The sequence below is a fragment of the Coregonus clupeaformis genome, chromosome 17, assembly GCF_020615455.1.
Source record: "Coregonus clupeaformis isolate EN_2021a chromosome 17, ASM2061545v1, whole genome shotgun sequence".
Classification (NCBI taxonomy): Eukaryota; Metazoa; Chordata; class Actinopteri; order Salmoniformes; family Salmonidae; genus Coregonus; species Coregonus clupeaformis.
Genome location: NC_059208.1, coordinates 68,792,138 through 68,811,459, shown reverse-complemented (window position 1 = coordinate 68,811,459; position 19,322 = coordinate 68,792,138). Strand labels below are relative to the sequence as shown.

The window sequence follows — 19,322 nt, the reverse complement described above, 5'->3', positions numbered from 1 at the left end:
AAATAGTAAGAGATCAGTTACCTGTCCTCTGATGAGAAGCCATCGATCCCCCCTCCACCCCCCACCCCCAAGGGCTCCTGCTTGAAGAGGACAGTCTCCGACAGAGAGGGGATGCTGCCCTCCTGTGTGTGGCTGCTGGAGAAGATGCCCTCACACTCCTCCTGTGGAAGCCCTGCCACCTCCTCCTGGAGTTGGTGCTGGTTCTGAGTCTGAGGGGAGCAGTAGTAGATGGACTTCTCCTGTTTCAGCAGAGAGCCCAGCAGTGAGTCAGGGTCCAGGGTTACGTCCTGGTTGTTGTTGGTGGTATTTTCTGTAGGGCAGGTGGTGTCGCCTGCTAAGGAGTCCCCTGTTACCAGGGTCTTGGGGAAGCTGGTGTCGTAGAGAAGGGCCTCCCCAGTGGTGTAACTGAAAGGTAACTGGAGGCTCCGCTTCCTTAGGGTGTCCTCTCCCTCTTCATCCCTAAAAACATTTACATTTTAGTCATTTAGCAGACGCTCTTATCCAGAGTGACTTACAGGAGCAATTAGGGTTTAGTGCCTTGCTGTCTACAGATTTTTCACCTAGTCGGCTCGGGATTCGAACCAGTGACTTTCGGTTACTGGCCCAACGCTCTTAAATGTTAGGCTACCTGCCGCCACAATGAGGCCTCATTAAACAATGAGGTAGTGTATGAAAGAGTGTGTGTGTGTGTGTGTGTGTACCGAGACGTACGTGAGGACTCTTTGGGATGCGATGATACACTCAGGCCGTCCGTTCTTGTAGACCAGTCTGGCATTAGCCTGCACCCACACCCAGCCTGTCAGCTTGGTCAGCAGCCTGAACACTGTCATCCCACTCTCTCCTGTCTTTATCACTGGCCAGGGAAACACACAGACACACACATTAACCAAGTTAGACAGCAGAAATGTGTATGGGACACATTGATGCAGTTTCTAATAAACTAAAAACATCACCAAAAGTTACGAGGGATGTGGTATATGGTTAAAAAAAAAAAAACCTTTCTGTGAAATATAAGAAAAATTCATAACGTTTCACGTGAATTCACAATGCAGCTGCGCTGCAGCCAGCAACGGTTTGGGTCTCACGGTGCGTCCTTTTAAGACGGTTAAGCATTGCACCTGTACTACCATTACTGTACCTTAATTCCACCTCGCAAAGTTTGCATTTCCTTCTCATTTAACGAGACTTCGCTGCTGTCCCTTGCCTTTCTCTGCCATTTTTCCAAAGTTAACGACAATGACGTAGTGGTGGAGAGTCGACTCCAAAATAATTGATTCCTCGACTCCTTGCATGTCGACTCAAGGTGTCGACTCCTGTTTCTGAGTGTTAAGATTAGATTCCGCTAAGAATCGACCCCTAAGATTCAGTATTTTTGGAACGGAGGAGAATGATTAGTTGCCATACTTCCGAGAACACAAACACTCGCATCTTTAATAGAGAGCTAGCGAGGGCCGGAGAGAGAGAGAGGAGGGTCACGGTATAGACAGGTCGGCCACCAGGCAGACAGAGTCAGAACCATGCACTAGGCCTATCTATCGGCAATCAAAAGCTGTATCTCGCAATGGAATGCTGTATCTTGCAATTTCTTGGCTTGCAATGTTTCGTAACTTCAGCAAAGCAGGGCTTATCATCAATGAATAGGCTAGGATATTCTACACGCAACAGACCGAAGACTGAACACACACTCGCATCATTAGCAACGAGAAAGAGCATGCGAGCCAGCGCGAGGGGGAGAGGGGCAGGCAGAAAGAATGTCTTGCCTCGTCTTGCATGCCTCGCAAATTCACCAAATTAAAGTTTTATTTAAATTACACAACTTTCCCCAGGCCTTTATAGCCTACCGCCTAGTTAGTCTATAACACGAAAAATAATGTTTTAACTGCACTGTGAATTTAGCAAAAAAAACATTGTTTTTCGGTTAGTGAGCCCAACTTTGTATAAAAGTTTTCATGTTTAAACGTTCACACCTCTGCTTGTCACTTAAAGTCACTAATTCAAATTTCTATCAAAATTGCCTTTAGGGATTAATAAAGTACTATCTTATTTTATCATCTTATCTTAAAACACCATTCATTTTTTAGAAGTTGTAGGAATGAATCTGTTCAGACAGTCCCCTCAGGACACTGGCTGTAGAATGAACCACTATGTGCAACTCAACATACAGTACAGTATGCGTTTGCAATGTGACCCTCACGTTTTTGATCCCATCTGTCAGTCACTATGGACAATACTACATGATAGGACTGTGTGCAACAGGAGATCAGTCTTACTCCTCATGTGGTTCTCAGCGCAGTGCAGCATGTCAGCAGCATGGATGAACTGGTATCCTGAGCCACGGTTGCAGAGCTCTGCCTCAGTGTAGCCCAGCACTATCTTCCCTCTGTATGGGAGGACAGGACAAAAACAGGAAGCACAATGAAAACCTGATCAAAACATGTCTCTTCCCTACTTCTGAATAGATAACACTTGTGATCTAACCGCATAATCTCAAATCTATCACTGGTGCTGATAGTTTCTCAATGTATAAATGATTTGATTTATTAGGTTTATTTGACAGGGACCACGTACAATTAAAACATACATCTCACAAGAAATGTGATGCATTGTACTAGATTTAGCTAAATAGCTAGTTCACAACTCCAGTCCCCGAGCAGGTGAACATTACAATTATTCAGCATTCAGACAGCAAGCTTTGAATTCAATGTGAAATATTGTAGTGAAGTGGTTATGTTCCCTATGTGTTGAAGGGGCTTAGCAGCAGTAAGGCCCACTGTACAGTGTTATTGTCACTCACTTGGCGTCGCAGGCAGTGGGGGTGAAGTCCAGCTTGTGCTTGGTCTTGAAGATGAAGTTCTTGGTGCGGATCTCCAGGATGGTGGGGGTCTGTAGGGGCGAGGCCAGAGCGAACAGCGCCAGCTGAGGGGGGATGGCCTTGCCCTCCTTGGTCCTCTCGCTCTGGCCATGGAGGAACTTTAGACGCCCCTGGATGTTCAGGGCCTGGAGAACGCAGAAAAGCCCTTAAACATAGTCAGGACTGCGTCCCAGATGGCACCCTATTCCACCCTGATGCCGGTCGATTTAGACCGAAACATTAGTTAAATAACATCCCAATAAATTGTTGGAAGAAGCATCAAGATTATCAGTGAGCTGGAGTTCTTTTTATTGAGTAAACTTTTTTTGTCCATGCACCTGAGAGCACCTTAAAAAGGGAAATATCACAAGTGTTCAACTTCATATTCATCATCTCCAGCACCACCCCAAAATCAACATATGTGAAAATTACACGTTTCTATGTTTTGTAGTGAAAATGATTGAGGGAGATAAGTGTTTCCAATGACATCGGTGTGTATAGTGTGATTTTAACCAATAATAAGGAGGCATTACCTACTAATTGCCTCCAAATTGTCTACGAATTGGTTGATAAGGTCATTGGAAACACATCTTCCTCAGTCTTTTTTACTACAGAACATAGAAAGGTGCCATTTTCACATATGTTGATGTTGGGGTGGTGCTGGAGATGATAAATATAATGTAGAATATATTTTTTTACGTTCCTTTAAAAAGGTATGTAAGTGCAAGTTTACTTTCTAAAATGTACATTGACATTTTAGTCATTTAGCAGACGCTCTTATCCAGAGCGACTTACAGTTAGTGAGTGCATACATTTTCATACTGGTCCCCCGTGGGAATCGAACCCACAACCCTGGCGTTGCAAGCGCCATGCTCTACCAACTGAGCTACACGGGACTTTGTAAATCAAAGTAACACATTGCCAATGAAACGCTCCATGATAAGACTGAAATAAGAACTCAATGGGTCTTTCTGATTAGGCCCCATAAAAAATAAATACTAAAAATTCAGTTTCCCTGAACGGAATCTGACACTGATTTGATTTGTCCTCAGGTCATCCAACACAGGTGTTCTTTTTCTGCAGAGTTGAAGAGTTCAGAGGGAGAATGAAGGCTAGCCAGAGGACCAAGGCAGAGTTCTCCACTTCATTTCCCATATTAGATTTGAGAAATCAGTCAGCATGACTTGTGGGAATTCTTCAGCTCTGTAACAATCAGCCCACTCAGAAAAACTCAAACACTATCTATATTCTAAGAAAATCTAGAAAATGTCCATGAAATCTAACTAGATTTTCAAATAGATTTCTAGGAAAATGTCCATAAAATCTAGTTAATATTTTCAAATCTAGCCTAGTTAAAACACCAAATGGTCATTGGTCAAATGGGCAAAGACAATTTCATTTTAACTACAATATTGAGTATTCATGTAATAAGAAAACACAATTTCCAATTCCAGCTAAATCTAATCATTCAGTGATTATAACTTGACATTCACAAAACTAGAGAAAAGTAAAAACATTACAAAAAGTAGACAATATTTTTGTGTTCTCAAAGTTTGACTGCAAACACTATCTGTAGGATAATTTCCTAGTCTGGATAAGTAGTGTGTGACCCTGCCCTTCCCTGAACTCAAAAGGGAAGTAGAGAAGCCACACTGATTCCCCTACTTGAGGCCAACACATATTTAACCCCTTCTTGACACTCCCCTCATCCTCAAAGAAAGTGGCTTCAGTGGCTGTCATAATACAATTACAATCTCAAGAGTATCAGCGAGAGTTGAGTCGATTTCCATTGCACTCTAGTACAATGTTTACAAGGAATCTTCAAAAATAATTATTTTAATATAATTAAATTACCAGATTTTCCAAAAATCCCGGTGGGATGTTTCTAGGAATCGGAGGGGAATAAGCAGAGAATCTGTGAATTATTCAACTGAGATTTCTAGAAAACCTGGGAATTTTGGGAAAGTTACAAGAATTTTACAATCCTAAATATGAACTTTGTGTCCTCCATGAACTTACTAGGAAGCCAGTGGAGTTGTCCAGGAGACATCTTAACCTGCAGACAAAGTTGCGTTCCAGGAAGGTGGAATTCTCTGGTGGGAGTGCCTCTGGGTTGTAGACTGTGACAGCCTGTGGCGAGGCTGAATCTTCAGAGGCCAGAGAGGTGGGGGGTGGGGGGGGTCATAAGATTACACATTCAGCACACTATAGCTATAATAGTGAATTTCAGGATGTCTAGAGAAAATAGTATCTTTGGTCAGTGTCTCTTCATATAGTAGGCTAACTCTTAGCTGCAAACCTCACCCCTAGCTGCAGCCCTCACCTCTAGCTGCAGCCCTCACCTCTAGCTGCAGCCCTCACCTCTAGCTGCAGCCCTCACCTCTAGCTGCAGCCCTCACCTCTAGCTGCAGCCCTCACCTCTAGCTGCAGCCCTCACCTCTATCTGCAGCCCTCACCCTAGCTGCAGCCCTCACCTCTAGCTGCAGCCCTCACCTCTAGCTGCAGCCCTCACCTCTAGCTGCAGCCCTCACCTCTAGCTGCAGCCCTCACCTCTAGCTGCAGCCCTCACCTCTATCTGCAGCCCTCACCCTAGCTGCAGCCCTCACCCTTAGCAACAAATCTTATGTTAACAGTCTAGTCTGCACACATTACAAACTAGAATGTTATGCCACATGTCATTAGCCATTTTCAACTGAGGAAGGCCAAAATGCTAGGTAATACTCCCAAACTTAGCGTTTATTTTATCAGGGGCCTAGACCAGGCTCACCACAGCCAGGTGCCACTTCTGGCCCAAGGTGCTAAAACGCCCCCTGCTCACAGGGTACAAGGTGAAACACTGCTCCACACCCAGATATGGAGAGTGAATACAGTGACTGTCTGGATAATATTGAAGGTAGAGGACTGGTAGATAGCTGGCGGTTTACTATGATCGGTGTAACAGAGTTACTGTTACACGAGTAGGGCAAAGGACCCGTCCAAAAAATATGGTTCTACCCATGGAAACAGCCAAGATCACTTTCTGAGTGAAAACGCATGCTGAGATCTACCGCTCAGATTGTTTTTTAAACATGACTTAAAAAACGTAAGCCTATGCAACATTAACCTATTAAAAACAGTTCTGTAGCTATGAGCATTGTGCAGTAGGCTATAGGCTCAATACATTATCACTGCATATTGGCTATTCTTGAAGTCGAACTTCATTATATTCTGACACATGCACCAATTCATGTCGTTACTCATATGACCAGAGAACGTGAAATACTCCTTGATATTAGAAAGACACAAGCCGAGTGGATAGGGAGAGGGCGTTTTATGGCTTATAAAAAAGTGTTGAGGAAAAAGTGTTGACAGTGCTGAATAAAATCTTAAACATGAACTCATTCATAAAAACAGCAGCTCTTTGCTGTATTCTTTGACAGTCTATCTCTGGTCATGGTTTTTAAAGTTTTGAAATCTCACACAGTAGTCGACTATCAACTTCGCTGTGTGCTCGTAGAAGCTGCAGACACAGTGATCTGAGCTATCTGATTGGCCAGCGGTAGGCCTTTAGGTGCACTTGATTTGCTCTCCGGACCTGCCAGGTAGGCGGAGTTTGTACCTTCAGACACATTAAATGGTTAAAAATGGGAACACTTCAACTACCCGGTGCGCAGGACAGCTGAATCAAGTGCACCTTCCGCAAACAGCGCAAAAGTAATACAAAAATAAGAACGCAAGGCTTTTTACAGAAATGTTTGTCGATCTACTAGGAAAGCCTTGGAGATGGACCGGTTGGTGACCACTGGACTAGAACATCTAGGCCTACATTCCTGGCTTACGCAGCCAAGATACATGTACATTCAAGGAGCTTTACTTTTCACAAGTTGGTTATTTCCTTCTGTGGCTCTCTTCATTTCCTAGTGCGTACCATATTTCCCTGTGCTTCAGCAGCGTATATGGAGCTGCTGGGCTTAATGTTCCTCCTAGTACATTATGTAGCAGACACCCTGACCTGTTGTCTCCTTGTCATTATGTGGAACCTGCCAAAGCAGGGGGAGCTCAATTAATATGAGATAATAAGATCTGGGGCAATCACTGAATTATTGGAGAAGTCCATGAGCTCATTTTAACCCATTGTCTATTAATATTAAGAGATAGGTTAGATAGACAGTCACTCTCCACTCCACTATAAGAAATAGCCGTGCCGGTACAAATTGCGTGTCGGCTGTCTGTGTGGTGAAAAACTGAGGTACCGTCCTGTTCCAGCGCAGATTTTTAGGGGTGAGGTTGGAGGTACCTGAAACCAGCTGTCCAGTGGCAGGGCTGAGGGTGAGGTTGGAGGTTGCCTGAGACCAGCTGTCCAGTGTGAGGGGTGAGGTTGGAGTTTACCTGAGACCAGCTGTCCAGTGTCAGGGCTGAGGGTGGGGTTGGAGGTTACCTGAGACCAGCTGTCCAGTGTCAGGGCTGAGGGTGGGGTTAGAGGTTACCTGAGACCAGCTGTCCAGTGTGAGGGGTGGGGTTGGAGGGTACCTGAAACCAGCTGTCCAGTGGCAGGGCTGAGGGTGAGGTTGGAGGTTGCCTGAGACCAGATGTCCAGTGTGAGGGGTGAGGTTGGAGGTTACCTGAGACCAGCTGTCCAGTGTCAGGGCTGAGGGTGGGGTTGAAGTTTACCTGAGACCAGCTGTCCAGTGTCAGGGCTGAGGGTGGGGTTGGAGGGTACCTGAAACCAGCTGTCCAGTTCCAGTGTAGGGGTGAGGGTGGGGTTGGAGGTTGCCTGAGAACAGCTGTCCAGTGTGAGGGGTGAGGGTGGGGTTGGACGTTGCCTGAGACCAGCTGTCCAGTGTGAGGTTGGAGGTTGCCTGAGACCAGCTGTCCAGTGTGAGGTTGGAGGTTGCCTGAGCCCAGCTGTCCAGTGTGAGGGGTGAGGTTGGAGGTTACCTGAGACCAGCTGTCCAGTGTGAGGGGTGAGGTTGGAGTTTACCTGAGACCAGCTGTCCAGTGTCAGGGCTGAGGGTGGGGTTGGAGGTTACCTGAGACCAGCTGTCCAGTGTCAGGGCTGAGGGTGAGGTTGGAGGTTACCTGAGACCAGCTGTCCAGTGTCAGGGCTGAGGGTGGGGTTGGAGGTTACCTGAGACCAGCTGTCCAGTGTGAGGGGTGGGGTTGGAGGGTACCTGAAACCAGCTGTCCAGTGGCAGGGCTGAGGGTGAGGTTGGAGGTTGCCTGAGACCAGCTGTCCAGTGTGAGGGTGAGGTTGGAGGTTACCTGAGACCAGCTGTCCAGTGTCAGGGCTGAGGGTGGGGTTGGAGGGTACCTGAAACCAGCTGTCCAGTTCCAGTGCAGGGGTGAGGGTGGGGTTGGAGGTTGCCTGAGAACAGCTGTCCAGTGTGAGGGGTGAGGGTGGGGTTGGACGTTGCCTGAGACCAGCTGTCCAGTGTGAGGTTGGACGTTGCCTGAGACCAGCTGTCCAGTGTGAGGTTGGAGGTTGCCTGAGCCCAGCTGTCCAGTGTGAGGGGTGAGGTTGGAGGTTACATGAGACCAGCTGTCCAGTGTCAGGGCTGAGGGTGGGGTTGGAGGGTACCTGAGACCAGCTGTCCAGTGTGAGGGCTGAGGGTGGGGTTGGAGGTTACCTGAGACCAGCTGTCCAGTGTGAGGGCTGAGGGTGGGGTTGGAGGGTACCTGTAACCAGCTGTCCAGTTCTAGTGTCGGGGTGAGGGTGGGGTTGGAGGTTGCCCGAGACCAGCTGTCCAGTGTGAGGGGTGAGGTTGGAGGTTGCCTGAGACCAGCTATCCAGTGTCAGGGGTGAGGGTGGGGTTAGAGGTTACTGGAGACCAGCTGTCCAGTGTCAGGGCTGAGGGTGGGGTTGGAGGTTACCTGAGACCAGCTGTCCAGTGTCAGTGGTGAGGGTGGGGTTGAGGGCCCAGTGGAGCTGTCTCTGTAACTCTGCTCGGTCCTCCGTATGGATGACGTCATAAACACTCTGATGGACGACGTCCGACTGAGGAGCAAACACATCCACCATCATCAAAATAGAAGTCTAGTAAACTACAAGAAAACAATGCAAACATGGACACTATTGTTGCTAGACAACATATCCTTCCTCTTCCCATCACTTATCTCATGCATCCAAGTCCTGACTTGTCCTCTGCAAACATGTTCTGTACTGGGCCTTAGGTTCAACCTGTGTTTAGTTCCCATACCCAAACAGACTTATTAGACTTGGCATCTGTTTAGGGCCTGGCTTCTGTTCATGTTGAGGAAATACCAGCACAATCAACTTAGTAACTTCACATGCAAACTGTTAGGTAACAGAAATAATGATATGGACACTAGTAAATAAGCATTGCTTACGCAATATTTAAATTACATTTCACTCAGAAATAAAGCAATATTTTCAAAATCTGACATTCAACTCATAAATCAACATTAGTCAGATGTTTTAACCCAAAATCAATTGACTAATGTTTCAAGTTTTAATGTCACATGCAAAGTACAACAAACACCAACAATGCAGTAATCAATACCAATGTAATACTAAAAATAACAAGGTTGAACAAAGACACACGAGATGTAATGATAAGAAATAAGAAGAAGACGATAAAGTAAGTAAGCATACTATATACAGGGTCAGTTCCAGTACCATATTTACAATGTGCAGGGATAATGTCAAGTGGCGCCTGAGTGGCGCAGTGGTCTAAGGCACTGCATCGCAGTGCAAACTGTGCCACTAGAGATCCTGGTTCGAATCCAGGCTCTGTCGCAGCCGGCCGCGACCAGGAGACCCATGGGGCGGCGCACAATTGGCCCAGCGTCGTCCAGGGTAGGGGAGGGAATGGCCGGCAGGGATGTAGCTCAGTTGATAGAGCATGGCGTTTGCAACGCCAGGGTTGTGGGTTTGATTCCCACGGGGGGGCAAGTATATAAAAAAAATATATATGTATTCACTAACTGTAAGTCGCTCTGGATAAGAGCGTCTGCTAAATGACTAAAATGTAAATGTAAATGTAATGAAACCACTTCCCATGTCATCAGTTATGTAGATCCAGTTCTATGCCATTGACTCAATCCCAAATGAATGGAAAAGATGAGCACCACCTAGCCTAATTTCCTGGTTTTATTCAGTGCTTATCTTTCCCATTAATTTGGGGTAGCTTTAAAACTCAAGGGGCGTTTATAGTAGCCTGGCTGATGCGGGACCCACGTGACTACGCAGCGAGCTGTGACCATAGATATAGAGGACTCATCTTTATATCCGTTCCATAAAGTGACTTTGACTACTTTAAAATGGCGGAAGCATGGTGGAAATGGGGGCGTAGTGTTTCTTCAAAGTGAAACACTACATAAAGCAAAAAGTTATAGGTCTTTTAATGAGGAGTTCATGACAATGTCCATGCCAAAATGTTATATCCACGACGAGTCATCTATCTATCTCTATGGCTGTGACTCACTGGTCTGGTAACTCGGGCTTATAAAAGGGGAGGTTAGCTAAAATGTTGAGCGACTGAGCAACTTTGATTGGTTCTCATAAGCACGCATTTGCATGCCGCAATGCCCCCCACGCTTCCTCATCAATTTGCCATGCCCCCACTAGAGCCGTAAACAAACCAAGCTAAAGTTAGGCTAGCTGGCCTAGCTAACTAAAACTGTGGGGAGAAAAACTGTGATGGAGCTTTCTAAAAAGGAGATTGAGACAACACTGCCACATAGTAACGACCAATTTAGGGATTACATAAAAATAAGAGCAACTTGAAGCGTTTCGAGCCTTTGTTCAAGGGGAGGATGTGGTCTTGCCAACGGGCTTTGGGAAAAGCCTCATTTACCAGCTCGCTAGCTAGTTCTTGTCTTCAAGAAGCTAGGAAAACAGCCTCCAATCCTGACAGTCGTGTTCCCGCTATAGGTTGTGGTGGAAGAAGGATCAAATCCGCGAAGCAACAGCCCTGGGTCTCAGAGCGGTGGTTGTGGAGGAAGACAAGAACGCTATATGGGAGAGCGCATGATACCTTATCTTCGGAAGTCGGGAGAGCTGGTTGGGGAAGACAGTGAGAGATGTTGGCCTCAGTCCTATAAAGTTCCAAAATCGTCGGAATCTATGCGGATAAAGTCCATATGACCTACGTTGTTTCAATATACTTTGCGTTGAAGTCACGACAGACAAAGATATATAGTTAAGCAAACTTTACTAGGCATGTTGTCAACCCACACATTCCTACAGTAAGTCCCAACTGGTTTCCGTTTCCTGTGTAACATCAATATGAGTAACATCAATATTGCTACATGTTCTCTTTCTTTTTTTCCTTTTTTCTTTGTTTTCTTCTTTTTTTTTTTTTACAACAAAGGCAGACTCCATCTAACTTTGGCTTGTAGTCCATGTCTGCAATAAACTGGAATGTGAACTGAATGTTTGTTTACCGTCTCTGACTGTCCATTAATTCTTATTATTTTTACCTTCCCACAAAGTCTTTCAGGTGTATAGGTCTTCGGATGGCCCTACCAGACCTTGTGTGGGGACTGTTGATTACATCAGGAGGTGCTTGACCTGAGTTGTTTGGATCTTCTTGTTGAGGTGCAGCGTCCACCTCTAGGTTTTGTTCAGCCCCCTGCTTGGTGTCAGCTGGTGCTCTGTTTACAGGCTCCTCAACAGTGGGGAAATCCTCCTGTATTTCTCTGCTCTTCCTCAGGTGTCGCCTGTTCCTCCTGAAGACTTGTCCCTGTTCCGTCTTCACTTCGTAGGACCTTTGCTCCACTGGTCTGACTACTGTGGCCCTCTGCCACCAGTGTTTCTGTCATGTGAGTGGCTGAACTCTCACCCTGTCATCTCGTTGCAGCTCTGTGAGATCCTTAGCAGAGGTGTCGTAGTACTTCGCCTGTTTCTGCTGTCTTTCTTTGAACTTCTCCAGCTGACAGTTTGCCATCCCTGGTCTCAGAAGATTTTCACTCATTATAAGTAGTGTCTTTGTACGTCTTCCCATGAGCACCATTGCAGGGCTGCTGTCTGTTCCTTGTGACGGGGTATTTCTGTGATCCAGCATGACCAGGTATGGGTCAGCACCTGCTCTCTTTGCTTTTGCCATCAGTCTTTTGGCTGTTTTCACTGCCGATTCCACTTTCCCATTACTTTGCAGGTATCCTGGAGACAATGTTTTGTGTGTAAAGTCCCAAGCCTTGCTGAAACTTCGGAACTCATCTGAAGAGTACTGGGGACCATTGTCTGAGTAAAGGATGTCAGGTATCCCATAGTGTGCAAAGTGTGTCTTCAGTTTTCGAATGACCGTTTTCGACTGTGTGTTCTCCAAATGGTCCACTTCCCTGAAGTTGGAGAGATAATTAACTGTGACCATGTAGTCTCTGTCGTTGAACTGGAACAGGTCAGTCCCTATTTTTTCCCAGGGACGCTTTGGTGCTTCATGGGGCCTCAACGTTTCTTTCTGCTGCTTCATACCCCATGCCGTGCAGGTGCTACATTGTACCATGTATGTTCTCAGCGGTGCATTCATGTTTAGCCAGTAGACACACTCACAAGCTCTTCTCAGACATCCCTCTGTTCCTATGTGTGAGGAATGGATTATCTGCATTATCTCTGACCTGAGGGCAGTAGGCACAACGACTCGCTCACCTCTGAAGATAATTTTGCACACTCAGCTCATCTCTGTTGTGAAAATACATGGCTACTTCCAAGGGTACATGTCCTTTCACTTCAGGCCACCCCTGCAAGATCACATTTTTCAGTGTCTGGAGCTCCCGGTCCAGCTCAGTGGCTCTCTGGATGTGCTTTAGTCTCTCGCTTGACACAGGGAGGTAGTGTATCATATTGATTGATTCCACTTCGACCTCCACAGGGCCTCTATTGTCTTGTTCTGTGAGGTATGCCCTGCTCAGGGTGTCGGCCAGAACCACATGTTTTCCCGGAACGTATCGGAGACTGACCTCATAGTTTTGGAGTCTCATGAGCATGGAGTCTCATTGGTGCGCTGAGGAGAGGCTTTGTCATGATGCTCTCTAGAGGCTTGTGATCTGACTGCACTTCCACAGTTCGTCCATATGTGAATTGGTGGAACCTCTCCATGCCAAACACTACTGCAAGCAGCTCCTTCTCTATCTGTGCATACCCTTTTTCAGTCTCTGTCAGGGCTCTGCTGGCGTATGCTATTGGTTGTCCTCCCTGCATCAAGGCTGCTCCTAACCCACTCTCTGAAGCATCACACTGTAGTACAAGCTGCTCTGTTGGGTTGTAGTATTTCAGCACAGGTGTCTGTGCAATGGTATCCCTGATTTTATTGAAAGCCTGCTCATGTCTCTGACCACTCCCACAGTGAGTCCTTGTGTGTTAGTTGTCGCAGTGTCTCGCAGAGCTCCGTGGCATGGCTGCAGAACTTGGCTAGGTAATTTACCATGCCCAGGAAGCGCTGCACCCCCTGCACATCTGTAGGCCTAGGCATCTGTTTGATGGCTGTCACTTTTCCTGGGTCCACTTTCAACCCCTCTGATGTTAGCAGGTGGCCAATGTAGGGCACTTCCTTCAGCCTGAGCTGCAGCTTCTCCGGATTCAGCTTGATATTGAGCTTCCTGCATCTGTCCAGGAACATTTTCAGGTTTTTGTCGTGGTCCAGATTCGCCGCTTCATCGTTGTCTCCTTCTCCCACAACCAGGATGTCATCTGCAATGATTTTGACTCCTGGAAGACCTTCCATTGCCTGGTTCAACTTCCTCTGAAAGATCTCTGGGGCTGGACTGATTCCCATTGGCATGCGCAGCCACCTGTAGCGTCCCATGGGAGTAGAGAACGTGGTGAGATAGCTGGATTCCTCCTCCAGTTCCACATGCCAAAATCCATTTTTTACATCACAAACAGAGAACACACGTACTCTGTTCAGATCTGGCAGCACGTCTTCAAGAGTGGGAAGTGGGTAATGGCTCCTCTTGAGCGCCTTGTTGAGAGGTTTCGGATCAACGCACACTCTTAGTTTTCCAGACGGTTTCTTCACTACGATCAGGCTGCTAATCCAATCTGTGCTTTTTTCAACTGCTTTTATCATCCTTATTTTCTCTAGACCACTGAGCTCCTCTTTGAGTGGTTTATATAGTGCTACTGGCACTCTTCTCTTTGGCAGCTGGACGGGCTCCACTCGCTCATCCACTTCCAGCTTCAGTTTGCCGGGTAAGCATCCATCTCCCTGGAATACATCAGAGTACTCTTGTTTAATTTGCTCTTTAGTCCAGGATCCTGTTGTTTTATCGATGGCCAGGATGTTGTGATGCTGCACAGTAATCAACTCCATTGCCTGGATAGCCCCGTGTAGCTCAGTTGGTAGAGCATGGCGCTTGCAACGCCAGGGTTGTGGGTTCGATTCCCACGGGGGGCCAGTATGAAAAAAATATAAAAATGTATGCACTCGCTCTGGATAAGAGCGTATACTAAAATGTAAAATGTAATAGCCTTACTGCCTAGAATGGGCCTGTGCACATTCTTGTTGACTACGATGAACTCAACTCGGTAGGTTTTCTTATTGCGTGGATTGAGCACTTTAAGTGTGCACTTCCCCAGTGGCGTCAGAGTACTCTTGTTATACATCACCAATACCTGACTGCAGGGCTCTAGGTGACTGGCTTTTATGAGGTTTGCAGGGATAACATTACAACTAGCACCACAATCTAGCTGAAATCTGACGGACTTTTTGTTGACCAGCATGGTTGCAAAGAGAGCTGCATTGGAGTCTGTGGTTTTCTCCTGCACCACGTTGATGCTCTCTGACTTCGGCCCTAGTGATGCAGAGAACATCCTCACCGCTCTCTGAGTCAGCCAACGCATTTTCCATTGCCAGGACTCTGTTTCTCTTGCTGGTCCCGGCACTTTTGCACACCGTAGAGAAGTGATTGTTTTTCCCACTGGATTTACATTTTTGTCCATATGCAGGGCATTTTTCATTTTTTCTCTCATGTGTCCGTCCACAGTTGTGCATTCCCGAGATGCCGCTCGGCGCTACACTGTTGTACTGATCAGTTATTTGTCTGTTTGTGGCCCGCCTGTTAGCTTGCACGATTCTTGCCATTCTCCTTCGACCTCTCTCATCAACAAGCTGTTTTGGCCCACAGGACTACAGCTGGCTGGATGTTTGTTGTTTGTTGCACCATCATTCTCGGTTAACCCTATACTATGTCGTCCATGAAAAGCCCAGGAGGGCGGCCGTTTCTGAGATACTGGAACCAGCACGCCTTTCCCCACCTCTCTCTTCTCTCCACTTCTCCTGCTGTAGGACGCGGAGAAGATGAAGAAGGTAGTACCTGGGTGTTGTGGATGAAGACAGACAACGGAAAAGCTCAGACCCAAGCCAGCCGTCCGCGACTGACATATGAGGTGTGTCACAAATACACTGGCTGGCTAGGCTACCTAGACCATTTCATTCCAAATTATTGACTGAAATGAACCTATCAACATAGTGATGACATATACTGTGTTAATAACTGTTTAATTACAGGTGTATACTAGACGACGCACCCTGCATAAAGCAAGCTCAGACCCATTTGTTCTATTGTCCAATTGCAGTTGGTCTCTGTGTAGGTTGACTTGATGAAAGATGATTCATTTATCTCTTTTGGTTTTGTTGGTCATACTGGCTGTAGTCTGATCTTGTTTTTGTAATCTATTAATGTTTAGGGTAGTTCATGTTCATGCAAAATTAGGGGGCAGGGAGGAAACTTGCCAGAAGTGAACATGGGTAGCACAGTAGCTAGCTAGCTAGCTAGAATGCATGAGTGATTCACGTCATTGCCCTACTATGTAAACCGAGGACATCCAAATTAATAACTTTAGTGGGGTAAGAAAATGTTCAGCCTATAATTAGCTAACTAGTTAATTTATAACTAAAACATACATTTGATTAGCTAGCCGATTTCGAGTTGATAGCAAGCTAATGTTATTAGCCGCCTGGCTTTCTATTGGCTGAACAATGCTAGCTAACATCAGCTTTGCTAGATAATGTTAGTTGCTGCTTGCTAGCCACAAGATCGTAACGCTTAACAGGTTGCAGTCCTCCAATATGTCACTAGTATTAGTGTAGAAGGGTTTTTATAACGTTTTGAAAATGTGTGTGATGATCTATGCGCCCTATTCATCATGTTAGCGGCAAACAACGTCCGAACTCCGAAGGTTTGTGCTAGCTAGCTAGCTACAGCGTGTGTTTGCTTATCCCGGAAGGGCTGGCTGGAAGCGGAAGGGTGGTCCTATGTAAAACAATAGATCATGATTAGTTCAATTCTAAATGGGGATTTCCAACCAGCGTACGGTGCCACCTTGAAGTCTGAGGGCACAGCCTCTTCATTATCGATGCTTCGTGCCGACACATCAAAGCAGCCGTTCCAGACTCTCAAGTCAGGAAGACTTTGAGAGCTGGTGTCAGCCAGACTACGTTTATAGAGGTAAAAAGAGACACTTTACTTGGTGAAATACCAGTTATAGAGGTAGAAAGAGCCTTTACCTGGTGAAAGCCCAGGTAGTCCTGGATGGTGGAGGATGCATAGAAGATTGTGCCACCAGCCGTGACGACCAGAGCAAAGCCATTCAACACCTGAGAGTAGAGTGGAATAGAACTGATTAGTATATCTTTATACACTGAACAAAAATATAAACGCAACATATAAAGTGTTGATCCTATGTTTCATGAGCTGAAATATTTTTGTTTCTGTCTGTAATAAAGCACTTCTGTGGGGAAAAACTCATTCTGATTAGCTGAGCCTGGCTCCCTAGTGGGTGGGCATATGCCCTCCCATGCCCACCCATGGCTGCACCCCTGCCCAGTCATGTGAAATCCATAGATTAGGGCCTAATGAATTTATTTCAATTGACTGATTTCCTTATATGAACTGTAACTCAGTAAAACCTTTGAAATTTATTGCGTTTATATTTTTGTCCAGTGTTCACACACACATCTAGACTACATGTGAACCGTCATATGAAGTAGGCCTACAGCTGTAAAGAGCAAACAGCAAAATGTCAAAGGAACTGAAAGGCCTATAGAGTTTTATCTGTGTCCCAAACGCCACTGTGCTGCCATCTTGTTAGAAGGTAACAGATGTATTTTATTATAGTGATTAAGAGTGACTTTCATTGTGTTCCATGGTGTTTAGCGCCCCCTAGTGGAGCTTTCTGGTACTTAGAATTATGTACAAAAACCCGGAAGTAAAGTTGTTATTATGCACGCAGACAAGCAGCTAGAAACAACGCTACTGTACAGTTCTTTCAGTGCAACTATTTCTTGTTACGCTTCAGCCTCGGAAAATATTTGTTTGTAAGTTCAATTCAAGCATATTGCAAGTGATGATAATATTGTTATTGACAGAATTGCTTACTTATCAATGTTAATTGGTTACATTTACTCACGCAAATTGCATTGACTTTCATGGATGCCGTTAGCTGTATTAGTTTGCTCGTGCGTCATGTAAAAGAAGTGTAAAACATACTATAGTTTGTTACTGTTTCTAGTGTAATATGCTTTGTTATTGTACAGAGGTGTTTGTACATTATTAGAGTAATGAAAGGAGTTGGCTAGTTGTTACTCATAGAGTAATTATCTATTTGGTTTGTCGTCATGCCAGATATATGGTAACTTGGCACTTGCTTTGTATTTATGCAACTTCAACTTGAAATGTATAATGTACAGCTACAGTATGTCAATGTGAATTGAATACTAAAGTATATTATTTTCTGTATTTGCAGTTTCACAACATAAACGTTTTTCAATACATTCGTTCAAGAAAAGTCACGCCTTGGAAGTTTTATTGAAGACTCAGTTGTTAGCTATCTGTCTAGTTTTGCACGGGAACGCAATTCCAGGGCAGAATAGTGAAAAAAAACATCGTCACGGCGGGCTCAAGCACAAGAATAATCGCACGTGGTGGTTATGATTCTACGTTCATTAGCCAACAAAGCCTCTGATCCTAGGGATGACCAGCAGTCTACGATGCAGCAACCAGAGGCAAGTGTTCGACAGAAAGAGGAAGAGGAGCGAGTAAGAGAGATGGAGGAGCCTCTTCAGCATATTGAGACCAAGTCTCAGTCTACAAGATCAAGGTCATCAAAACAGTCAAGCAGATCCTCAACGGCGAGTTATGCAGCCATCAAAGCACGTGCCAAGGCGGACGCAGCGCGTGCTAGAGTCTCCTATGCTGAAAAGGAAGCTTCTATGATGAAACAAAAAAGCGGAACTGGATGCAAGTTTATATGTTCTCCAAGTTGAGAGAACAGCTGCTGCTGCGTTGGCTGAAGCTGTAGCCTTTGAAGAAGCTGTAGAGTCTGAACGCAGAGAGCTCCACAGAGAACTCAACACAGGGACACAGCCCTTAAGTCCAGTCCAACGTACTTGTGAGTATGTGCAACAACATGCTAGGCCCTACTTTGCTGAAATGCCATTTGAAGTAGAGACACAAGAGCTTAGTGTTGACCCAGCTACAGGCCACAATCCAGAAAGTAGCAAACAACGGAGCATGAGCAGAGACTCTCCGTACAAAAGAAATGAAAAGCAGCATGGTGGAAAGGGAAAACAAACCCACTTCCAGTCACCGACACAAGGCTTCCCTGAGTCACAAGTGGCACCAGAACTCACCAAGTACCTCCTGCGCCGTGAGATGGTGAGTTCCGGACTCCTGAAGTTTGATGATCGTCCTGAAAATTATTGGGCATGGAAAGCATCTTTTCTCAATGCGACCAGAGACTTGAATCTATCAGCCAGGGAAGCGTTAGATCTAATTACCAAGTGGCTAGGGGCAGAGTCGTCTGAGCAAGCAAAGAGAATTAGATCTGTCTATATTCTCAATGCAACAGCAGGGCTTAACATGGTCTGGCAACGACTAGAAGAGTGCTATGGTACATCCGAAGTGATCGAGAATGCACTGTTGAAGAAAATTGATGAATTTCCAAAACTGTCTAACAAAGACAATCACAAACTAAGAGAACTGGGTGACATTCTTCTCGAACTGGAGTGTGCTAAAGAAGAAGGGTACCTTCCAGGCCTCGCTTATCTGGACACATCTCGTGGGGTAAACTCCTATAGTAGAGAAACTTCCATTCAGTTTACAAGAGAAATGGATAGCACAGGGATCCAAATACAAGGAGGACTATCGGGTAGCATTCCCACCATTCTCGTTTTCGAGATTCATCAGGAACCAGGCGAAAATTAGAAACGACCCCAGCTTCACCCTCTACACCTCAACTACCCAGGTGTCTGTGAAAAGTGAGAAACCTGTCAGGTACAGCAGCAGGACACCTGTGACTGTACACAAAACAGATGTGTCATCTGAGCCCTCAGACCACCAAACCAAACCCAGTAAGACAAAGGTTGAAAGCCCTGACCATCACTGTCCAATACATAACAAGCCTCATCCTCTTAAAAAGTGTCGCGGATTTAGATACAAAACCCTAGATGAGCGCAAATCATATCTCAAAGAGAATGGCATTTGTTTCCGATGTTGTGGGTCAACTCAGCACAGAGCTAAAGACTGTAAG

At 45.7% G+C, this 19,322-nt stretch overlaps 1 protein-coding gene across 3 annotated transcripts in view; it reads right to left on the bottom strand.

Moving 5' to 3' along the window:
* Positions 1 to 19,322, bottom strand: part of LOC121586940 (histone deacetylase 9-B) — a 154,972-nt gene that overhangs the window by 111,754 nt on the left and 23,896 nt on the right. For all 3 annotated transcript variants that reach the window (XM_041904011.2, XM_045226471.1, XM_041904008.1), the window contains exons 4-10: positions 16,300 to 16,389; positions 8,702 to 8,825; positions 4,871 to 4,998; positions 2,795 to 2,997; positions 2,271 to 2,380; positions 712 to 853; positions 22 to 459 (exon numbers count right to left, since the gene is read on the bottom strand). In XM_041904011.2, coding sequence (XP_041759945.1) covers positions 22 to 459; positions 712 to 853; positions 2,271 to 2,380; positions 2,795 to 2,997; positions 4,871 to 4,998; positions 8,702 to 8,825; positions 16,300 to 16,389 — 1,235 coding nt within the window. The remainder of the gene's footprint in view (positions 1 to 21; positions 460 to 711; positions 854 to 2,270; positions 2,381 to 2,794; positions 2,998 to 4,870; positions 4,999 to 8,701; positions 8,826 to 16,299; positions 16,390 to 19,322) is intronic.